The 24,941-nt window shown below is 46.0% G+C and overlaps 1 protein-coding gene across 1 annotated transcript in view; it reads right to left on the reverse strand.

The window, feature by feature from the left end:
• The window catches only part of SMOX (spermine oxidase), a 52,578-nt gene that overhangs the window by 12,342 nt on the left and 15,295 nt on the right, over window positions 1-24,941 (reverse strand). Inside the window, exons 2-3 of the mRNA XM_054633040.2 lie at window positions 13,370-13,604; window positions 8,168-8,394 (exon numbers count right to left, since the gene is read on the reverse strand). Coding sequence (XP_054489015.1) covers window positions 8,168-8,394; window positions 13,370-13,577 — 435 coding nt within the window. The 5' untranslated portion in view covers window positions 13,578-13,604. The remainder of the gene's footprint in view (window positions 1-8,167; window positions 8,395-13,369; window positions 13,605-24,941) is intronic.

Consider the following 24,941-nt stretch of genomic DNA (forward strand, 5'->3'; position numbering starts at 1 on the left):
AACTCACCATGTTTCTGCTTTAAACTATAAATCCATATTCTTGCTTCTAGTACTTAAGTTTGGAAGACTTTTCCAAGGTCTCAGATCAAATCCTGTGCTTAATTCTAAGCTTTGACTTACAGGCCCAAAGTTCTGAGAATTCCCTGCACTTTGGATTCCAACATCCCATGAAATCAGGAAGCAACAAACAGCAAAGGAATTCTGTATGCACACACATTTTACTTGAGCACAGGACAGGTAGAAATCCATGGAAAACAGTGACATCTCTAGAGCCCCTCACCAGGAGCCACAGTAAAAATCCCTTGTAACAAATTGATCTTCTTTGAAGATATTCCTGGTGGTTTTTAACCCCAGTTTTCCATACAAGCTACATAAAAGGCAAGGAAACACCATCCAACTCAGCCCACTGCTTGTGGCTGTCTGGGAAAACTTGTATTTCTATCTACAGTATTGCCAGAAGAGCCTGCAATTGCATCATGGCTCTTCCTTTTTATAGAAAAAAAACAAACTTCAAGAGGAATCTTTTAACACAGGAAAGCTCTCAAAAGATGCCTCTCAGAAATGCAGCACATCCCATTAATGATTTGTTTGTCCAGAATGTGTCCCCTTCTCATTCATATCATACCACAGGGTGAACAATATTCTTACATCTCTGTTTGGGGTGTTTTTCCCATCAAAGATGGTTTAATTACACCTTATGATCATTTTTTGGAGACAGATGATTTGGATGTCAAGAAGTTGAAAGCTACAGTAAATATCTGGTACAAAGCTGGTAAAAAACTGGCAGCCTTGCCTTCAAAAAGCTCCTGGAGCTTTCCATTCCCTGCTGAGAGGGCTAATCCACTATGGTTTATGTTCTTCCCACTCCAGTTTTCCCCAAGAGCTTGATTTTATCTTGGGTTTTAGGAATAAAGTGAATTTGAGGAGGCAAAATACAGGGAAGAAGAGGAAAGGGAGGAGGATAAACACATTGCAGTGGTAGGAGTGAGAGAGAGGAGGTCTGTGAGCTAATGGAAGATGGTGAATTTACAGGGAAGGGATGAGGAGGAAACTGGAGAAAAAAAGTGAAAGAATGACCAAAAAAAGGGGGGTGGAATAAATGATAAAAACAGAAAAGAAACAATCACAAGGAAAATGAGTGGGACTGGTAAAGACAGAAGAGAATTGCAGACACTGCCTGGGACACGACCATTCCAAGGCGACTCCCAGACAAGAAAGGTGGGGCCCAACGTCCTGTATGAAACAAAGGCTTCCAGCAAAGGAAACTTTGGCAGCTCCAGTATCCCCTGGTTCTCAGGTCCCTGGATTTCTGAGGCCACAAGCACTTGCAGCAGGTCCAGGCTGCACAGACCTTGCGTCAGCACAATCAGCTCGGCTTTCATAAGCTGATTGAGCTCTGTAAGCAGATAACAAACTCACAGGACAAGCAAAGCCCTGCTAAAACCCAGCCACCACTTGGCCCACAGGAGAAGTGAGCCTGACTATGTTTTTGTTAACCATTACATTTCTTCACTGCCCCACTGAGAGGAGAGCAGGAAGGCACAAGTTCTCTGTGCTGTAACCATCAAGGAAAGTCTTTCCTGGAGGTGCCATCCCATTGATCAGACAGCAGGTAAGTTAAATCACATCAGGATTTCTTATTTCTCCTCTTATTTCCTTGCTTTTCAAGTTCAAGAAGAATTTGGACAACACCCTCAGACACAAGGTGTGACTTTGGGGGTTTTCCTGTGCAGGCCCAGGAGCTGAACTTGATGATCCTCCTAAGTCACTTCCAACTCAGGATATTCTGATTCTTGGGAGTGCTGAACCATCTGAGGAAGAAGAGGAGGCAAAGCTGTTGTAGGCAAGAAGCAAAAAGAGAAACGACAGTAGGTCCTACATTGAGAGATATATGGTCAGAATAAATGAATAAAAAAGATGCTTGAAATGTATGTTTTAATGAACATGAGCAGCAAACACATCCTGTGTAAGAAGCTATGGAAAAGCTTCACTAGGACAGCTCATTTAAGGTAGATTTCCAATAAAGCAGGAGCAAAATTGTGCTGTCTGGAGTTGGAATTATCCAGACTTTCCCTCCCCAGATGGGGAAAGCATTGTCATTCCTATGGGACCACCCCTGGGGTCACTGGGAACAAGCACTTGTGATATCTGAAAACCCATACTCCTCCAATCATTTCAGCATTTCAGCAGCAGGGTTCCTGAGAAAGTAGAAATGGGCTTTCCCTCAAAGATCCTGGGGAAAGGTAACAACAAGGATGACCCAAAAGATTCTGCTGATTTTCCAGTTAACCCTTCAAAATCTCCCTGCATCCAAACCAGAGCTCCATGTCCAGCAAGGAGAGCTACACCACAGACAGTCCAGCCAACCTTTGCTTTTCTATTATCATAAATCTGATACAAGCAGGGAGCAAAACCAAAGGATAAACTGCATCAACTCCCATCTCTTACCATGGGCAATCTCACATCCCAGCAGGACAACCTAAACATTTCTCACTCTAAAGTTCCCCTGAGCTAGGACAGAACAAGTGGCTCTGGAAGCCTGACTGAAAAAAGAGAGATCTCAAGTAACCTCTCATTCTAAGCATTCTTCCTTCCCTCATTCTGAAGGCTTATACACAATCCTCCAAGGAATTCACAGAATCATGGAATGGTTTGGATTGGAAGGGACCCTAAAGCCCATCCAGTCCCACCCCCTGCCATGTTCAGGGACACCTTCCACCAGCCCAGGTTGTTCCAAGCCCCATCCAACCTGGCCTGGGACATTTCCAGGGATCCATGGGCAGCCACAGCTTCTCTGGGAAATCCATTCCAGGGCCTCACTGCCCTCACAGGGAACAATTCCTTCCCAAAATCCCATCTAACCCTGCCCTCTGGCAGTGGGAAGCCTTTCTCCTTGTCCTGTCCTTCCATCCCTTGTCCAAAGTCCCTCTCCAGCTCTCCTGGAGCCCTTTCAGGCCCTGGAAGATGCTGGAAGGTCTCCCTGGTTGTCATGCTGAACAACCCCAGTTCCCTGGGTCTGCAAGACAGAAGGGGTTGAAGGTAAGAAATTAAAACAAGTTAACTGAACGTCCACAGTCCTAAAACAGGTTCACTTCAGCTTCCATCTTCTGTCTTCTTTCTGACCAGCTCTGGGGCATCCCACAAGCAGGGTCTATGCAGGGAACGTGGATTCCAGCAAGGATGTCCCCTCTTGTTACCTACAGGCTTCCTCCTCCACGTGTTTATTTACTACCTACGTGCTCCTCCACCACAGGAAAAAGCAGTTTCTTAGGAAGAACAAAGCTAAATAAAGAAGTTTCTCCTCACTGAAGGAGGTCAGGAAAGCACATCCCCATCCACACTCCTTCCTGTCAGCGCTGCTGACGATGCCCAGCATTGTCTTTTGCTCACTTGGCTTAAAAACTGCTGTGACTTAATCCCTGTCCAGTAAAAAGCCCTGATGGAGATAGGGCTGTGCTGTTCCCAGGCCAGACATCTGTCAGTGCAATAGAGGCAGGGAGGGAACGGTGATTCTCAGCGGCCCTTTGGTCCTGCTGTCCATGATAACTGCAAGGCAAGGCACTGGAGCTTAATTGGGGATGGCAGGAAGCCCAGCACGGGGTGGGGGTGTGGAGGATGAAAAACGTTGTCATTCTTTGGCTGCATCCCTCCCCCAGAAGCTGTTGCAGCACACGGGAGAAAGCTGACAGATAACAAGGCCATTAATTAGCTGATTGTTAAGGGAGGGTTCCTGGGAAGCAGTTCTTTAGGGACCACATCCTTGCTGAAAAGCTCAAGTAAAAGCAGGCACTTCTCTTAAATCAGGCAGTGACAGACTGATTTTTCAGCTGCATTTAACCTGTCCAGCTCACCACTTCTCACTAATACCTGGGAATCGGCTTTAAACACCTCTCTGAAAAGGGAAATGAGGACTTAGCAGGGACAGAGGAACAATTCTGAGATAAATTGTCCCTGATCACATTTTCTGAGGAGTTAATCACACACACAGACCCCAAAAGTGCAGACATTACCCTCAGAGGTCCCACTCTGGTCGTTTTCCTGAGAGTCATAGAGATGTGGTACAAGCAAGAAGAGCCAAAATCCTCTCCCAGCCCCAGGATTCCCCCAGTTATCCTAGAAGGAGTGGAGAGGAAGGTGGGAAGATGACAAATACGTGATGTGGGCATCACACCCTGGAGAACCTCCCCGTGCTGGTGCCTCTTTCCTTTTGGAGACTGACCAAATGGAGTGACAATGACCCTGAGCAGTGCCAGCCCCACCCAGCACACCATCTTAAGGAGGACAATCCTAAAAGTCCTGCCCTGTCTCATGGTGCTTCCCTTGGCAATGTGTGGCTGGGAATCCAGGTGGATGCTCTGCAGGACTGGAGACCTTCCTTGAAGGCATTGCCCTCTTTCCACGAGAAGAATTCAGGTCACCTTGGTCACAGGTTCATGGCAAATCCTGACTGACCCCAGTGCAGGGCAACAGCCCCTCCCAAGGAACTTTCTGCTGGAGAAATGAAGAGCTGAGCAGTCTTCAAGCAGTCTGACTGCTCCACTTCCTCATAACCAAATAAAGGCCCCTGTGAGACATCCCTACAGCTATTAAAAATTCAGGCTACTGCAAACAAAAATGCAGCAAAACTTGTATTGAGGTAGAAGAAGGCAGCCAAAAAAGATTGGATAAGTGCCTGGAAAAAGCCTAAGGACTTTCCAGATGAATTAGTGAGGCAAAGCTCTGGAGGTACAGGGGTGCTCTGCCTTTCATTCCAGCAAAATTCAGCACAGAGGGACCTTGCCTTGCTAAAATGCAGTTTCAGACACTCCACATGCCCCAGTGAAACTCAAGGGAGACCCCCTGCACTTTGAATTCCCTAGAATCTGGTGTCCAGATGAGAAGATAACTGGGGTTAGAGAGACCCAGCTGGAGGAGAAGAGCTGAAGGCACTGAAGGCACTGGAGCCCCAGCAGCAGCTGCAGGCAAAGCCAGGCAGGGTGTGAGCGAGGGGGAGGGTGACAAATTTAGCCCTGCTCATTCAGGGATACATTTTCCACTGTTCATGCCAGTCCTGCATCCCTGATTAGGCTTTGCATCCATCATGGGTTGCTGGCTGTTTTGTGGGGGGTTCTTTCTTTTCAGCTCAGGACAGGGTGTGTCACAGCCTTTGCTATCTCAGCCTCCTCTGAAGGGATGAGATGACATGATGGTGGGATTGCTAATGAAAACCTGAGGAAGGCTTGGGAGCTCCTGTGAGACAAGGAAAGATCCTGACCTCAGGATTTAGTGATCTGAAAGATGAATTTTTATCCTGGACAACTTCAAAATGCTTTAACAAAACCAATCATAAAACCTGCCTCCCCCCAAAAAAAAAAAACTAGAGATGCAGAACTGAAAATTCTTGCTGTTCTTCCCAGCATTTCATTTTACCACCACTTAAAGCAACAGAACTTTGGCCAGAAATAAAAAAGATTAAATAACCTCTAATGAACAAGCAAAAACCCCTCACAGAATCACAGAATGGGTTGGGTTGGAAGGGACATGGAGGATTTGAATTGTTCCAACTGCCCTGCCATGGACAGGGACATCTTCCATTAAACCAAACTGATCCAAGCCCCATCCAGCCTGGCCTTGGGCACTTCCAGGGATCCAGGGGCAGCCACAGCTGCTCTGGGCACCCTGTGCCAGGGCCTCACCACTCTCACAGTAATGCTGGGCAAGTGGGGGACACCCCAAAACACAAACCAGAAATGCCCCTGTCACACTCAGCATGTGTGGAACACCCTCTGCACTTTATGCCAGAGGAAAATGTCCCCAAAGCCACACGGCTGCTCCTGGCTGCCCTCCCTCCAGGGCACTTGTATTCCTTACAGCCATTTTAACTGGGCATTTTTATGAGATCACATAGCTTGCCTGAATTCCCACTTTTCCTAGGCAGGGCAGGGAATAAACCACAGATTTAAACACTGATTTAAGTCAAATGCCTCAAACCACTACAGATCCTCCAGCCTGGCACCCCGAAGAGGCTGAGACAAGCAGCTCAACAAAACCATGAGCTGCTCCTGCAAGAAATTCCAGCAGGCTTTGGAGGAAGGCAGAGAAAGCCTCTCCCAGCACGAGCAATTAAGGGGCTGGCTGATGTCCCCTGCTTGGCTCCAGCTGTCCCTTAAGTATTTTTTATCACCACGAGTGGCTGCAGACATTTTTACAAGCCATAAATGTGAAAGCCTTTTCTGTCTCCTAGTGATAAAGATATCCTGTGGCAATGATAAGCTAATTAGGTGTTGTGTAAAGAAGATTAACTTTTAATGTGCTGTTCTCTCATGTCACTGGCTGCCCCTTTCTCTCCCCTTTAAAAGAAAGGGTAGATTTACCAAATTAATCATTTCTAAAACACTGGTACCTTGTTATGGCCTTTATCTTACTGGGTTTATCTCAAAGCTAAGTGGCTCTCATCTCTGTATTCCCTTCTCATTCTGGAGCCTGCCCTCCCTTTGCTGGAGGTTTTCCTATCATCTTCCAAACAGGATGTTCAGCAAGCCCTGCATGCAGTTTGGCAGAGTTCCATTTACATAAATAATGCTGCTCACTGCAGTATTTTCATTTACTCTTTCTAGCCCCAGTTGCTGTTAATCTTCCTCCACACACATCTCACCTGTCTTTTTTTTTTTTTTTCCTGCCTGGAAAAAGTCTCATTTGTTTTTTTAATCCAGTAATATGAAAAATTGTTCAGATGAATTATATCCACCTGCATTTGTCCAAGATGTTGTCCACAGGTTAACAAATCCTTCCCAAAAAAAGATTCCTTTGAAATTCCTACTACTCCTCTCTGAAAGTGAAATGATTTTGCACCATCCCATCACTGATTCCAGTTCAGAAACACAGGACAGTGCCAAAAATCTTTTCAAAAGAAAAAAAAATCCCTTTTTCTGCTCCCCACCCAATTCTTGATAATTCTTTACAGGGTACAGTGACTTTTCTAATGCTCCCAGACATATTTTTAAACAAAGTATGCAAGAGTAACCTGAATCTAGTGAGTGTTCAGCCAAGAGTCAAATACTGAAGTTTGCTGTCAGATGAAAATCTGAAGGCTTTAGGCACGGCTACAGCCTGATGAAAATATTCATGTTTTGTTCCATTTTCCACAACCCACTGAGAGATCACATTACCTGGAGGGCCAGACAGTCTGCACTGACCCCTCTAAATGCACTTCACAAGCAGCATTAAAAAAAAATGTGGGGAATAATTATAATTAACTTTGGCAAGCAAAAGAGTTTAAATAACCTTCAACTGAAGTCCATGCTGCTTTAATCTCCCAGAAAAGATGTTCCTTTCCTTCTGATGCAAAAAAACTTTCAATTCTACAAAACTGCACTGACTTTGGCACACCACACAGCATTTCACAGTATTTATAACCAATAAAAAGTCACAGGGATACAGTATTTAGCTGGTTGTTGCTAAGGTTTTGCATTCTACTTTGTTTAGCAATTTGATCCCTCCATGTCACAGACATATTTTATAAAAAATCCTTTAATTGAGATATTTTCTCCTGAGAAGCTGAGAAGCTTCAGTTTCTCCATGTTTTGCTGCTTTAGAATGTGATTTATACAATTGTTTACCCAGCATGTAAAATTGTTTTTACTTGATGACCAATGACAGCCACCTGTGTTGAGGCTGTGAGCAGTCACAAGATTTTATTATCACTCCATCCCTTTCCATCCCAGCCTTCTGATGAAATCCTTTCTTCTATTCTTTTAGTATAGTTTTAATGTATCATTTTCTTTTAATATAATACATATTATAAAATAATAAATCAGCCTTCTGAAACATAGAGTCAAGAATCTCATCTCTTCCCTCATCCTGGGACCCCTGCGAACACCACCACACCTCCACTACTCTTTTAATTAAGTACTGGATTAATTACTGGATCTCCCCAGAAATAGTTGCTGGAAGTGATTAAATTGATTACAAAGATGGAAAGATTATTATTCCTCACCACAGAGAGTTAATCCCACATCAGGGACAAATGGGGTGCAGTGAAGCAGATGAGAGAAAATTTAGCATTGATTGTTTTTTTTTCCCCCCCGATTTCTACCTTCGTCCTGGAATGTTCTAACTGGGAACTGAGACCAAAGGGCCTCAGTGTTCCAGGCAAACCTAGCACTTGCCAAAGCAGCTGGACACCAACCTCGTTGTATAAATCACTGAATTCTTCAACCACATCTTTCGGGATCCTCTGCCCGCTGTTGGTGAGGTGATAAGCCACCCCATTCTTGGAGTAAAGGCTGATCCGCCCAACGCTCCTCTCGCTGTCAGTGGTCTCTTCCAGCAAACCATTGTCTTCTGCTAGATGATAGACTGGGTTTCCATGTGAACCATGAATCCACGTAGCTCCCAGCTCAAAAGTGGCATGCCCTGCAGGAGAGGAAGCCAAGCAAACTGGTTATGGGAGCCTGTTCTGGAAGCTTCTCACAAAACGTGCAAGAAGCAGAATTGCCCAAGGACAGCACGTGTTTGAACGTCCCTTAAGGGAGTTTTTCTCTGTTAGACACAATGCCGGCATTCTCCAAATTGGTCCTTTGGGATAGAGGTTTGGGTATTGCCCAGAAGGATGGGATGTTGCAATAAAGATCCCTCATAGTGACACACCTCTGATACTTAAGGAGAAATTCAGCCCTTCTCAGTTCCCAGCTCTCACCATGGTTGCTGCCAGCAGGGAGATGGAGGAAAATGTGGATTGCAACATTGGCCTGAACACTGAACCTTGTCCTGTGACTAAAATGATTGTTATTTACAAACACACCTCAGATTAACTGCAATAAAACATGCATTTCCATTTTGCAAATGAGTAAATAGGCTGTAATTTACTACTTATGCCTTTGGAGATTTATATATCAGGTTCTTTAGAAAGAGGCACTGTGTTTTCATCAGCTGTACTCTCTGCTCGAAAAACACAAAGAATGTGGTCAGCCCCACTCTCCCCATCCCTTACAACTATCAGGATTTGCACCAGGGCTTTGTCCCCCCCAAATCCAGCACTGCCAGACTAGGCTGAGAGCACAGGGGGATGCTCAGCAGCTGAAAGGAGATGCTAAAAATAAGCTTGGGTCATGTATCCCCCCCATATTTTGACAGATTCTCAGGAGGCCAAAGCTAGTTTAAAGTCTGACAGAGCTGGGCATCCCCCAGCACCCCTGCAGCAGTGTGGGAATGCCTGATTAAGCAGGATAATTAATAGGATCCTGCTTGATGAAGAAAGGATGGTGCAGTTCCCAGCTATCATTTGCTGTTTAACATGTAAATGTATGCTCAGACAGAGAGGCACTGCAGCACTGAGCTGTGCTGCAGTCAGGTTTAAAGGGTGAAAGCTCCAAGGAATGCTGTTCCCTGGCTGAGCCCCTGCCTCTGAGGGAAGCTCCACAGATCTCATTTTCCAAGCAGCCCCTTTGTCAGTGAGAGCTGTGCTGACTGCCCTTCAAAACCTGCACTACAGCAGGAGGTTTGTTTTTTACAGCACAGCACCTGCTCCAGAGAGCAGCCCCAACACACAGACCTGAACACTCCAGGTGCCACTGACTCCAACACACCCAGAGCAGCCAGCCAGGTGGAAATGACTGAACGCTGGCAGCCAAAGGTAGAGAGCTCATCAATATTGCAAGTGGCAGCCCCCAGGTTAATGCAATCCTCCTGCAACTCGGGCTGAGCCAAGCAGCAGCAGGAATGCTCCTGCCTCCTGCTCCAGGGCAGGAGTTTCTCTGCTGCACAGCAATCCTGATTTTTCAAAGAAAACAATTTGCCAGCAGGTCCTGCTGCTGCCTTAATGCTTGGTGACAGTAATGATGTGCTTCAAGTTCTCCTGTTGAGCTGTGTGGAACATAATCAAATAACAACAAATTAAAAACTAATTCTTGCCTGTAATATTCATGCTCACTATCATCACTACCAGATAAGCCAGGTCTTACCAGGTGTAAGTTAAATGATTAGTTATTTAAAAGTGTAAAATTAAATAAAATTCTTTTAAACAGAGACAGCCAATTTACTTTCAGGTTTTTAGGTTCAAAATTAATCTATTTGGAATGAATCATGCCATACAACAACAACAAAAAAAATAAACCAGAGAAACACACAGATTGTACATCAAGCCTCCTGGATAGGGATGGCAATTTTCACATTTCCCTTTGCAGCCCTGGCTATTTCTTGGGTATCCTGTTGTGAGATAGCTGCAGTGGCTACAGATGTAATAGGTTCATGTGCAGGAAACACAGTGCACAAACACACAAACCCTCTGCCTCACCTGTGCTGGAATCAAACCTCTGAATATCCAAATTACTCCCCTGGGCAGAGAAGCAACAGTCTGTGCACTTGAGGGAAAATACTGTCCCCCATAAGACATGGCTCAGTGAGGGGGATGGATTCAGATATAACCCTGAGAAGGTGCCACAATGCCACAGACTGGTTTGGGGTTTGGAAGGGATCTTAAAGATCATCCTATTCCCACCCCTGCCATGGGCAGGGACATCTTCCATTAAACCAAACTGATCCAAGCCACATCCAACCTGGCTTTAGACACTTCCAGGGATCAAGGGGCAGCCACAGCTTCTCTGGGCACCCTGTGCCAGGGCTTCCCCACCCTCACAGGGAAGAATTTCTTCCTAATTAGTAGCTCTCCTGAAATTTAAATCAGATTTTTAGTCAAGTGTGCAGACAGGGAAGAGGCCAGAGCCAGAACACGGATCCACCTTTGCAGAGAACTGCAGCCCACACCCACACAGGGCAACCTTGAGAGCTGGCAGATAAGAAGATAAGAGAAAGATAAGAAAAGACAGTTTGGAATTTTAAAACATTAATAAAAGACTAAGACTTTGGATGCCAGCCTCTGTGCAGCAACAGTTACATCTACAAACTCTGGGATTGCCTCCAGACTGAAACACCTGCGCTCCTCTCCTGTTAATTAAGGGGTGTTAATGAGGAGGAGGTGGATTCCCAGCAAAGGCAAAGATGTGAGTTACTAGTGAAGGTGGGCAAAGATGAGAGATTCAGGCTCAGTACTAAAACACCAGAACTGTTTCACAGGTGCACTGGGAGAATGATCTGTGGCTCCCCAAAGATTTCAGCTCTTTCACACTTCCCTCCTCTCACAGGCATCATCCAGGATATTTTTAATGCAGCGGATTGTGTGTAAAGGACACACTTCCCTTCCTAACCTCTATGCCAAGTCTCAGCAGAATGTAAAGTGCCCCACTCAAACCTCTAGAGATTAGATTTTTCCAACTGCCTTTCCATTGGTTTCCCTTCTGCAAGCTCACAGGAGGCTGCTGTTTATTTACTGCGGTGAGTTTATCAAGCAAAACACAGTAAGTGATGTAAGCACCTAAGAAATAAAAATAAAGCAGGGCAGCAAGAGGGCAAAGATAACATCCAGAGTGGGATCAGAACTAGAATTAGTTAATTGAAATCAGGAAAGCAATTCAGGAAAAGCAGAGAGCTTTATGCCTCCTGCAGAGAAGAGACAGGCCATGTCCTTCTGGATACCAGGAAAAGCTTCAGTGATTCCTGTGCTACAAAGGACAGTTCCAGGAGTTTTGCCTGTAGAGATTTTTAAATTGGCCTGGCATTCAAATATCCAGAGTCTGCACCTTTATTACACACTAAGAAAGGAGGCTGCAGAGGTAGGAAAGCTGAAAATCAGGATGAAGGGATACATTGAAGATGTTTTTCCAGCAGCCTGATTCCCAGTGGGTAGCGCCCTAGACAGTAAATTAGTTCTAGGGAAATGAATGGGGTTGTTTGTGAAGCAGAACAGCTCGGGGTTTCCCCTTTCCAAGGGCCTTAAGCCCTGAGAAACAGCCCTTCAACAGCCTGGAGATTTACTGGCTGCTCCTGGGAACGAGTCAAGCTGGAAAACCTGGGTGGAAAGAGTCTGGGTACAGTTACTCAGTCACAGACCTGTTACACAGAGCTCTTCTTCCTGCACAAGAAAAAACAATCACCCAAACCTCTGATTTCATGGAAACACAGGTTTGGAGCAGCCCTGGGTCACAAGTGAGGCACGAGACAGCACAGAACCACCCACCCACCCTGAGAGGCGCCCAAGGATTTAAATATTTACTCTCCTGACACCGCCACGCCTCAAACCATTTTGCACATGCACATTACCCCATTTCCAAAGTTCATCTGGCTTTGTGGCCACACAAACCCCACCAGCAGCCCTCTGCAGGTGCTGATGCCATTTCCAGATGCCTCATTGTCCCTTCGTGGTTGCCTTAAACAGCTGGAACAGAGGCTAGACAGAGTTAAGGGGAATAAAAGGGTATTTATTGAAGGGCCTTCAAAGGCCACACCCTGGCAGTACCAGAGCCACGGCTTTGGCTCTGCCCGGATGGCTCCGAGATGGAAGCAAAAAGAGGGCTTGGCCACAAGATCTCACATTTTTATAACTTTTGGTCCCTTAGCATATTGGAGGTAATTGTCCAATTACAGCCCCAGCCCATGAAGTCCCATCCTTCTCATTTTTTTCTCTCTTCAGACCATGTCATTTATACTCTTGTGCCTGAGATCTGGATCCAGCTGTCCTTGGGTGTCCCAGCTAGAGAAGGCATTGTTGTGTCTCCCTACTCTGTGAAGAGAGCTCACCATCTCCTTATATGAAACCCAGACCTGTCAGAACCCAGGACATTCCTCTGGCTGCCCTGGAGGACTCCAGACCCTGGCAGGGGGCTCAGAGACCTTGGCACGGAGTCAAAACCACCTGTGCCTTTGATCTTAGGCCATGGAAAAAGTTACCAACTTTGTGTGAAGATTTAGAAGCCACAAAGGTTTGAGTAGAACGTTAGTGACTTTATCACAGGGTGAAAGAGTAGAATTTTGGGGGTTTTAGAATGGGGGTTTAAGAGGGAAGATGGAGGAATCTGGGCGTGTCCTGTCTTCTTCTTCTTTTCCTCCATCTTCTGCTGTGATGGTGGCACTTCTGCATTGGTTTAGAGCAGAGACAGACTGTCTAACATAGGTGATAGTATTGGAAAATTATTGTAAATAAAGTACAGGTAGTTTTTAGTATAAAAAGCTAACACCACCCTGAGGGCAGTCAGTGTGCCTCAACCTGACCTGCTGGACAGACCTCAGCAGGTCAGAAAAAGAATGTATTAGATAAGAGCAAATAAACAACCTTGAAAAGCAGAACTGACAAATCTCAACTTCTTCTTCAGTTGCGGGGCTGAGAAAAAAAGACTTTTTAATACCTCAGGAGCCATTCCAGCAACAACAAACCCAACAGAGACCCGCACACCAACGCAGCCCGAAATCAAAAAGAAGAACAAAGCAAAAAAAACAAAAAAAAAACAAAAAAAAAACAAAAAAAAAAAAATCTGAAAGGCAAGGCGCATCCTCTCACCGAGTCGGACGCTCTGCACGCGGCCCCCGATGCGGTCGGTCGCCTCGAGGACTGTTACATCCGTGAATCCGCCTTCCAGGAGCGCCTTGGCTGCCGACAGGCCCGCGAGCCCAGCACCGATCACGACTATTCGAGGCTGTCGCTTTCTCCGTAGGCCACTACTAAGAGGATCATCCGTGCTGTCTGCAGATATTTCACAACTTTGCATGCCGTCCAAGCTCTCTTTCTAAGGAACCTGTGGGAGGAAGGGAATTGTTGTGTTCAGATCCAGCTTATCCTCCTGCAGTTGAAAGGATTCAAAAATGAAAAAGTCCGGCAGAAAAGAAAAGCTTGGTGAGTTAGACCCGGCCTTCAACATGGGATGCACAGAAAGGATAACTGAGGTCAAGCTGGGATGCAAAACAATTTTTTAGCCTAGAGCACCAAGAACTTCAGAAATCTCCACCCTTTCATGCCATGTAGACTGTTTCCAAACAAGTCAAAGGACTTTCAAACGCCCATCTTTTTATATACCCTCCAAAAGTGGTAATTTTGTGGTGAAGGCTTTTAAAAGAAAGAAAACCATGTCCCCAGTGCTGACAAGCTCCACAACCCAGCAATGAAGCTCCACTTTGCCACTGTGGCAACCACAAAGCCTGAATTTCAGCTCCTCTAAGTAGGGGAGGAGGTAAGGAGGATTTAGCTCAAAGCAAGGACATTGGATCCCAAGCCAGCCATTACAGAAATGGGACAGGGAGGAAAATGTTTCAAGTGATGGAAGTCAACAAGGGCCACTGCAAAATTTCACAAAATGCAGCCCCTGGAGCCAACACTGTCCTGCCACATCAGGCTTAGATGAGAGGTTCAAACCCACACCAGTCCTGACTAGTCCAAATCCACCCAAATCTCCACCTACCAATATATTCAACTGCTCCTCCAAGCAGGAAAACCTTGTTTTCCTTGGCAAACTTCTAGAAGACACCTTTTTACTGCTATCTACCCTTATTTCTCAGGTCCCATCACATCATTTTAGTAGGTGGGACCATGACCTGAGCCCATGGTTAAGGTTCAACCCAGAGCAGGGATTTCCAGTATAGGATGTCTTTAATCACAAAAGCCAGCATGTGTTTACCTGGTTCTGGGTGGTTCACACCTGCCCTCAGGAGCACAAAGAACAGGGTGCAGATATCCCTACCCCTCCAGACCTGAGCTGACATGAGTCCCAACTTGCAGAGGGTAAACACACAGCCCAGGATTTATCAGCCCTGGAATCAGCTGATGCCCAGTAATTTGGATAAAGCACAAACACAATTCCTTGCCTCCCTCTCCTCCCTCCCCAAACAGAGATATCCAAGGAGCTCATAGTGTGCTGCCTCTACCTGTTGCCAAGCTGTTGGATATCCATTCTGAGTTCTTCCTCAATTCTCCCAACACTTGGCCACTGACAAAGATTCCTACTCCTCTCTTCCATCACCAGAAGGGTCGACTTAAAAAACTGCTGGCCTACTGCAGAATATGATCACAGGTACTAAAGAAGCAGTTTCATTTGGAGAGTTCCTTTTTCTCCAGGACTTTAGAGAATTTATGTTTGTTGACCAAGCAATATCCACTCTCTGTAAGGGAGCTGACACCAGACTGCAGTCGGCAGGGATTTAGGCAGTGGTATGAAGAGGAGAATGGTCCCACTGGAGCTCTGGCAACACTTTTGAAAATGTTTGGTTTCAACTGAAACAGCTTCACAGCTCAATCCACCCTTCTGTGGACTCACCTGCAAGAGGGATTTGCACAGTGTGTGCAAACTCTGATTCTGCCACTGCAGCTGGTCCCAGCCGGCCCTGCATCAGCTCCAACTGCCACTGCAGCAGCTTCCAACGGCCACAGCCCAACAGAAGGTAGATCACAGAATTCTCAAGGATGGCACCTTCCAGCTCATCCTATTCCACCCCCTCCCATGGGCAGGGACACCTTCCACTAGCCCAGGGTGCTCCAAGCCCCATCCAACCTGGCCTTGGACACTTCCAGGGATCCAGGGGCAGCCACAGCTTCTCTGGGCACCCTGTGCCAGGGCCTGCCCACCCTCACAGGGAAGACCTTCATCCTGAAGTCCAATCTAAAGCTCTTTCTGATTTAAAACTGTTCCCTCCTTGTCCTGTCACTGTCTGCCTGTGTAAAAATCACCCTCTGTCTTTTTTATAAGCCCCCCTTAGGCCCTGGAAGGGGCTCTGAGCTCTCCCTGGAACCTTCCCTTCTCCAGGTGAACATTTCCAGCTCTCCCAGCCTGGCTCCAGCCCTTGGAGCATCTCCATGGCCTCCTCCAGACTCTCTCCAGCAGCTCCAGGTCCTTCTGCTGTTGGGGGTCCCAGCACTGCAGGTGGGGTCTCACCAGGGCAGAACAGAAGGGGAGAATTCCCTCCCACAGACATTCTACAACCCTCTCCCCTTCTCATTCTCCTGAGAACACTTTGATCCATGTATTTTCATTGCCACAGTAAAGGAACATCTTTTCTGCCACCTATATTCAGTAGGAATTGAAGGGTTTTAGCTCAGCTCTTTAAGCACAGCTTCCCTCATCCTGGCATTGGCAAGCTCCTGTGAATTCTTCACATGAAAGCTCCAAGAAAATGTTTTCCCTCCTGTTTCAGCATTTTAATACTGGATTAGGTGACCTGTCTAGACAGATGAGAAAATAGCAGGGTATTCTGTGTGTACAGAACCCTGATTTGGAAACCACCCTTAATTAGCCAACAACCTGTACCATATGATCAGCAGGGAAAGGCAATTAAAATTCAGCAAAAGCTTGAGCTTTCCAACCAGGATGCACATTCCACAGGGGAATGAACAGGTGGTATAAATATAGAAAGCCCCCACTACACTTTATTTCAGTATGAATTATTCCCTCTGGTAGGCTCATGGGTGAGACAAGCACATAAAAACAGAATTCCCAGAATGACCAGGTTGGAAGAGACCTTCAAGATCATCGAGTCCCACCCAGCCCCAACACCTCAACCAAACCCTGGCACCCAGTGCCACATCCAGGCTTTGTTAAACACACCCAGGGATGGGGACTCCACCACCTCCCTGGGCAGAAAATTCCAGAACTTTATCACCCTTTCCGTAAAAAACTTTTTCCTAATATCAAACCTATATTTTCCTTGGTGCAGCTTGAGACTGTATCCTCTTGTTCTGTCACCCATTGTGTGCAGTGCTCTCCCTTCAGCACTTGCCAAGTCAAGGTTCTCGAGCCAGTGGGTATTACCAGGTCCTCTGATACAAAGAGAATTTGGCTTTTTACTTCTTCTTGATTGCCAAAAAGGCTTGTTTCTTTTGTATTTTGTTTTTTTTCTTTTCTCTTTTAATCACAGGGGTAAGAAGTGTGTTGGCTGTCTTACTGTGAATCTCTCTCAGACTGTAATTTTACTTGGTGTCCAGCTAAGAGCAAGGGCAGCACTAAATCACAGCTTCACTCAAAGCAAAATTCCTTGCTTTGTCTTGCTTACAGAGCTCCTGTGAGACAGCCAAGAGGCACTGGTTACCCACAAGAAGAAAATATCCAAATACACATCTTCCTTTTGTCTAAAACATACAGCTTCAATCCTCTTAGCTCTTGTGCTTCTAAGTGCCTCACTCAGGATGTTTTAATCACTTCTACTTCCAGACTTGCCCACTTTTCTCAGTCTCTATCACCATTCTGTCCCTGACTCCTTAGGAGAAATTACCCTCAATTCATCCCCTCTCACTCCTGTCCATTTCCTTCATTCAAAAAAAAAACCAAATGAACATAAAAAATCCCTAAAACCAACCCCTCCCAAAAAAAAATTCCTGAACATAACTGCTGTTTTTCAGCAGACAAATCTTTGCAAAAATATATCTTCTGAGATGGGCATCATTCTACCAAGCCAGAATCTTGCGTTTCCATTTCTGGCATTTGTATTTGCTGCAAGTTCAGTGGGGGGACAACTTCATGATATTTTTTTTTTCCCATTATTTTGCCCACAAAACCTTGCAGGTCACAAGGAAGAAGCCAGAGAATTAAGGCAGTTCACAACTGCCCTCTTTACTACAACAATACTCTGTGACCAGGCAATTCTTCTAGGACCCCTCAGAAAAAGGTCGCTAAGGCTCCAACTATTTAAAAATAGAAAACCAAAATAAACAAAAGCATTTCTCAAGGAAATCTGCTATTCTTAGCTCACCCAACTTCTCCTGTGGCAGTATTGTTGTAGCCCTGGCGACACAAAGACCTGGGCAAGGCAATGCTCTGAAAACAAGGTTTGTCTGCTTTAAAGGTTGGCTGAAGGTTGGTCAGGATTTGGGGGTTTGTTTGGGGTTTTCCACCAGGATTGGTTAATCTTTAAAAAGTGACCTTCCTCCAGACTCTGTATCACACAGCAGGTTGTCATTTACCCATGAGCTGGGACTGCTGGCACTCCCAGACCACATTCATGGTTATCCCAGAGGGACCCATCTCACCCCTGTCACTCTTTCAGGTGTTCAGGTGGCATTTGCTGCCCACTTGCATTTTCAGGGCATGGAGAGGAGAGATCCATCCTGCTGACCCCTGGCATTCCTGTCTCAGGATGGCTGAGCTGGAAGGGAGCTTACAGACGGTTTTAAAAGGTCACCTGACCTTTCTGAGTGCTCTAAAATTGTGTTGAATCAACAGCCTTCACACTAACAAGTGTAACAGCCAGTCTGGAGGGTGAGAAATGCACCATCAACACAAACAAACTCCCTGCTGACTGCACAGACCAGCAGAAAAATTTACCAGAATCACTTTATTCCCTGTAGGTTTCTATTTGATGAGAATTCAGCATCATCCCTAATCAGAAAGCTAAGCAATGATATTGTGTTTGGAAGGAACTTGGATAAAAGCAACAAGAGTCAGCTGAAAGCCTAAATGGAAGCACAAGAAATAAACACACTACTATTTCCTCATTATTTTAAGTGCAGCTATTCAAAATACTATCAACACATGAAGGGGCATTGCACACACATGTGTTTATAATACAGGTTTGTCATCACAGCCTGAAAGTGTTTACAGAGAAAATCTGACACCAAATTAATTCAATCTAAGCAGTCACAAAGTGAGATTGAGAAACCAAGAGCAGAAGCCAGAAAAAAAATCACAACAAAAATAAAATATCTAATTTTAACAGTGACACTAATCAGCTGTTGAAATACTTTCCTCTAAAGACAGAGAGGATACTGGTTGAAGCTTTCAACTCAGGATCCAATCTGTCATAAACATTCACACTCCAGTCCCAGCAGAAGACCCAGCTGTGGTGCTGGGAATTATCCTGCAACTTCACTGGAGATGGCCAGGTTTGAATTGCAAACCAAAATTTTGTGGCCTTTGCACCTCAGTAATCTACCATGATGAAAACAGTAAAAAAATTTTTTAAAAAATAATAATACCAGCAAACTTTTTTGATCCAGAGTTTCAAAAGCCTTTTTTCAATAGATGTAATAACCTCTGTTATTTCATCAGCTGCACAAGGAGAAGTGTTTATCTGAAAGAACTGTTAGCTGAGGCTGAAGGGAAAAGCTCCACCAAAGAGCTTTTAAAAGAGAAAGAGAGAGGTGAAAGAGGAAGAGAAAGGTGAAAGAGGAAGAGAAAGGTGAAAGAGAAAGAGAAAGGTGAAAGAGAAAGAGAAAGGTGAAAGAGGAAGAGAAAGGTGAAAGAGGAAGAGAAAGGTGAAAGAGAAAGAGAAAGGTGACTTATTCAGCAGATGTAAAGACACTGCAGTCTTTAGGCCATTAACTCATTACACAGCCCAGCACTCCTTGTGCTGAGCACGGCTGCAGTGCATAACCCCCACCTAAGTAACTGCAATAACAAAATTTCCAATCATCATCTCTAATGCACCTTTTTCCCTAAGCTGAGGGAGAAGTGCTTGGAAGGATTATTCTGGTTGGAGCAATTTTATCTCCTTTACCACCTTTGCAGGTTTCAGACTCAGGCTGCTCCCTGAGCAGGGGTCAGGACACATCATATCTCTGAGCAGATACAGAAGTGAAGTGGAAGGGATTTCTGGGCTGGCTCAGCACTGCCTGTCAGTGCCTCCTGATGCTGCGAGCTGTGGTTCTCCTCAGCTCCTGGCACAACAAAACAAACATTTTGTAACTTCTCCCTCCTTCCCCCTTTCATCAGCCTTCTCAAACACAAGCACATTAATCCTTGCTGCCTTTTATTTCAAGATGCTCTTTCCAAGCTCTCCAGGCTGTAAACATGTCAAACTGCAAGATGTCTCTTTTTCTCTTCTCCCTCCTTTTTAACCCAGCGGGCTGTACACCAAACTCACAACTCTTTTCAAACTCACCACTTACACCCTTTCAGGAGTGCTATTAATTGATCCTAAGTCCTCCACACCAGACATGGGATGACACCAGATGTTCCAAGCTGCCTTTGTACAGGCGTTGTGCGAACACCAGTCCAAGCCAGCTGTGTCTGCAGCTCCACAGGAGCTTTACTGCACTGCAAGTAGACACAGCTCGTTTACTCAGCTACCTGCAGGGCTGCAGGAGCAGGGTGATGTTCCACAGCCTTCTCTGCACATGCCAGAGCCCTTCCCAGGCTCATAAACCCCTGTCACTGACAGTATAGCACCACTGGGATCAAGGTTAACTCGTGTTACACCTGCAAGTGCTGGCAGCTCACCTCCAGCTGCTGGGCTGAAACCACCTGCAGAGTGACACTTCCTTTCCAGCCTGTGCTCAGGTTTTATCCAAGCCAGGATTTTAGGGTGAGCAGGTTTGCCAGGTGGATGCAGCAGTTGGAACGAGTCCCTTGGCCCCAGTCCAGTTCTGCTCCCCAGGTGTGGGCAGAGATCTGTTCTGACAGCTCACAGCAACTCAAGTGTGGGTCAGAAAAGGCTCTGCTCCAAGTAGGACCATCACCAGCATGATCTCCTTGAACAGCTTTCCAATACTGGAAACAAAGGAGACATGCACAATCCCTGCTTGTCCTATCAGTGAGACTCCATCCCCCCATCACCTCTTCCTGCCTGAGCAGAGCAAAGAGCCTTGCAGATGCTGCACAGGGACACGTGAGCCTGAGTGAGCAGCCCTGCCTGGTCTCAAGGAGGGTTTGGGTGGAACATCTCCATCATCTCTGCAGCACCCTCTCTGCTGCATCCCACACCATTTATCCTGCGTGCCTCATCTCTGCCCACCAGCCCTCAGGGTGGAAAGATGACCAGGCTCATCTTTGTCACCATGGTGGTACAAGGGACACAGACTCCCAAAAACAAGCCAGCACTCCTGTGCCAACAAGCAACTTGTGTCCTGCCTTGTATTTCCACAGGCAGAATCTGAAATGAAGTGGTTTGATTTCCAGAGAGCTGCTGGAATTTATAGAGGTGGCTGTGAGACAAAAACAGGCTGGAACTGAAGATAAATGCTACCATCCACCACAATTTATCCCTGTAAAAGCCCAAGCCATCAAGCACAGCTCAAGGCACTGAAAATGCTGATCTTACATCAGCCTCACCAGCTCCATTTACAAATTACTGACCCAGCCCAGTGACTGACACACAGGGAGCTCAGGCTGGATCAGACATCAAGGCAGGAAAGGCATTAATGACACACCACGTGTACTCTTGGACAGCAGCTGCCAAAATGCTTCCCGTTCTTCCCACACACCAAACCTGCAGCTCGCTCCCAAACCTCCTCAGCACTGGTTTTTGAAGACAACAGGGACTCTCAGGCTGGCTCTGTGCTCTTCTTCCTCTGGACACATCCCAGAAGAGAGGGAAATACAGCATTAACCTTTGCCTGTCCAAACTCAGGTCTCCTTTACTCTGAGAGGTTGACCTTGAAGCCTTAACTTCATTTACCCCCTCACTTGCAAGAATTTCCCCTCCCCTCATCTCAGGAGAGACAGGGAAGAGGCAATACTAAATTGTCTCCTCTTCCCAAGCTGAGAAGAAGCTGTGCTTCTTCAGTGCACACAAAACAAATAAACTCTGTAAACTGCTCCAAAACTTACAAAAGAGAAGAAGCCCAAATCTGGTGGATATGAAAGCTGAGCCCATCACACACCTTATGCAGAATACAGGCTGCCACCACAGCACCACTCTGTGGTCCTGCACTGCTGGCCAGAAAGTGAAGCAGAAATGTCTGAGTTCTTCAACAACAACAACAAAAGCAAATTGTTCTGAGAAATGGTATTTTTTGCAAGTATGATCCAGGACAGCCATCCCCTTTGCCTCTTTCCACAACACCATCATCCAGGAAAAACGCAGAAGGGAGGAAGAGAATAAACCACAGCATTCAGAGAACCACTTAGGCTGAAAAAGACCCTAAACCATGAGATTTGACATTTTATAATTAACTCTCAATCAACAAAGATAGTGGAACAAGTTCCAGAATAAGATTTCCTGCTGCTCTGGAGGCACTGGGCACCTCCTTTGCCACTTGATTTTCCAGCAACACAGTGGTCCCCAGAAACACTCACCCCAATGACTTCCAAAATCACCAGCTGGGAAAATCTCTGCACTTTTGAAGGTCTGAAAGAGATTAATACAAAACAAAACCCAAAAAAAGGACACTGGATGGTGCTTTTGATCAGGAAACAACTGCACATTTTTACCACTGTGATCCAACTTGTTTTAATGCCTGCAAATATCCCTTGAGTCAAATGAACTTGTTCAAAGCTGATTCACACCAAGGCTACTTTTTAAATTGGGTAGTTGTTGACAAGTAGAATATATTTAACAAGCCCCAAGCGTCTTGGCATGCAATATAAAGACTTCCTATTATGAGCTGGGTTTTTTTTTTTTTTTTAAAGGGAACATATGGGCAGAGCAGGTTGTCTGCCACGGGGCACTTCCTTACAGTGCTTGGCACTGACAGAACTGCACGGATATCCAAAAAAATAAACCAAGGAACGTCACACCAAGAGCACAGGGGATGAATCACACCATTTAAAACTCGCTGATAAAATGCACCATTATGTGTTTTTTCAAATCCTCCTCATCTGAGGAAAAAGAAATGAAAATAATTGTGTTCCTCTGGCTGAAGGGTACTGTGAGAACGTGGCAGGCTCTGCCAGCTCCAAAGGGCTGGGATGGGAGCTGCTGCCAGAACCACACCTTGGTGAGTGGGGCAGCATCTTGATTTACAGTGTGGGGATAAAATGAAGGACTAGAGGATTCTCTCCACCATCACAAACCCCTCTGGAGGCAGCCATCATCCTCAAGTGATTCCCAGAGAAATGGGCTGAGAATGTAATCTGGACTACAGAGCTCCTCCTGTCCCTGTATCCAGCAGGAGCACAACTGCAACGCCACGGTTCATGTGCCTGAGGCTACAGTATTACACAGCTGAAAGGAGTTCCACTGCAGGGACAAAAAGAACAGCTTTGGCACGTTCCTTGGGCAGCACGGGAGCAAATCCAGCACAGCCACTGCTCTGCAAATCCCCTGCAGACTGAACAAGCAGGTGCTGCAGCTGGCACATCAGCATCCCCTTGTTTGGAATGCTGCAGATAGGCAGAAGGTCCCACCCACCCAGAATGCATCCCACAATATCCACCCATCACAGAGACAGCTGTTACTGCCATAACACTCCCCTGCTGTCAGGAGAAGCTGAAGAACAGGGGGACCCCAGTTGTACTCAACCTGCTGCAGTGAACAGGATATTCCCCTCTCAACCCTGGTGACAGAAATTGTGATCTAGCCAAGAATTCCAGTGCCTTTGGTCTCCAAATCCTACCGAGCACCAGGGATCTAGCAACAGCTGGCCAGAACCTAAAGCAGTGCATCAAGCTGCAGTCTGGCTCTGTCAGCCTGACAGGACCAAGGGCTGACAGCTCAGGAACAACTTGGGAGTTGTTGAACTAAACAGGACAAGCAACAACCAGCCCCAAACTGTCCTGTCTTTTCCTGTGTCTTTACAAGCTTGCCAGGCTCTGGTGTACCCTTAGTGGGAATTGTTCCCTATCTCAGGCCATGCCAACCCCTATTTCCAGCTCCTCAATCACACTGAGCATTGGGAGGTATTGCCACTCCTACACTCCTGGCAGAAGCCAAGTTTGGTGTTTCAGGACTGTAAAAGGAAGGAAGGAAAGACAGTAAACTACAGGGGAAAAAAAAGGTTATAAGCTAAAAACACTGGCATAATTAATAGAACAATGCTGCAAACAAGTTTCCTGCAAAAGTCACATTCCAGCTGCCAAAACAAGCTGTACCCTAACCCGTCTGCACAACCTTGAGATCTTATCTCTTCCACCCTCCTTCTTTCTCCAATTGTTTGGAAATCTTAATTCATAAGACGAGCCTTAATTAAATGGGAAATATGCCTGTGTTTGCACAACTCAGAACACAATCATGTCTCAGTCAAATAAACACTGGTGTCCATATTACACTTGGGAATTTGCTGCGGTTTGGGGTTTTAAATTCGTTGCAGCATGCTTGGGAGCAAAATTTCAACAGGAATCTTTTCTTCTCCTCCCATCCTCTGTACCAGGAGGGTGAGACAGGGAACAAATGCCCATGCAGAGAGGCTCAGTATGGGTTCCAGCTCTATGTGTACATGAGGATCATTTCAGGACACACCATATGAGACATGATAGCCAAAAGCAATTATTTTTCCTCACCACTTCTCAGAACCCAGACCTACCAAACTGCCCTGAAATAGCAGCACAGCTCTCGAAATAGCATTATTTCTTCTCTTTTTGAAAGCAACATCCACACTGAATCTTTGATTTTAAGCCATCCCCAAGCAGTTACCACATCTTTACCATTCAAGCCACAGGGAAAAATCATTAAATCCAACAGCAACACTATGGGAAGAGCACCAGAATTAAAAAAGCCAACCACCACATGGATTTACTCCCACAGTAACTGGATCAACTTCAGCCTGGAACAGACTAGACGTGACTCCAGGAAAAATATGTCTCTCCAGGTGCAGCTGTATCAAAGAGAATTTCCCTGGGCTCGTGCTTTGCTGGAGCATTAAACAAACCACATGTTCCAGCTCTGAGGCAGCAGACACGTACCCAGGGCTGGCCTCAGCACGCTGCGATTCACGCAGCCTTCTCCATCCTGCTGCCTGCACAAACACACCCCAGAGCAGCACAGAGCCCAGGGCAGGGGAATTCGGGTTGGGAAGCAAGTCCTTAGATCCTGAAGGCTGGGTTATGGCTGGCAGAGTGGCTGTCTGGTCCCAAAAAGCTTCCCTTGAAGAAGATGGGAAATTTTCCCCATGGGTTTGCGTACGACGATAAGAAATGTTTCAGTACAAAAGGAAAGAGAGTCTGCTCACTACAGACTGTCTGCACTCACCCCAGAGCAGCACAGAGCCCAGGGCAGGGGAATTCGGGTTGGGAAGTCCTTAGATCCTGAAGGCTGGGTTATGGCTGGCAGAGTGACTGTCTGGTCCCAAAAAGCTTCCTTTGAAGAAGATGGGAAATTTTCCCCATGGGTTTGAGTACGACGATAAGAAATGTTTCAGTACAAAAGGAAAGAGAGTCTCCTCACTACAGACTGTCTGCACTCACCCCAGAGCAGCACAGAGCCCAGGGCAGGGGAATTCGGGTTGGGAAGCAAATCCTTAGATCCTGAAGGCTGGGTTATGGCTGGCAGAGTGACTG

The sequence above is a fragment of the Agelaius phoeniceus genome, chromosome 4 (genome assembly GCF_051311805.1).
Source record: "Agelaius phoeniceus isolate bAgePho1 chromosome 4, bAgePho1.hap1, whole genome shotgun sequence".
NCBI classification, from domain to species: domain Eukaryota; kingdom Metazoa; phylum Chordata; class Aves; order Passeriformes; family Icteridae; genus Agelaius; species Agelaius phoeniceus.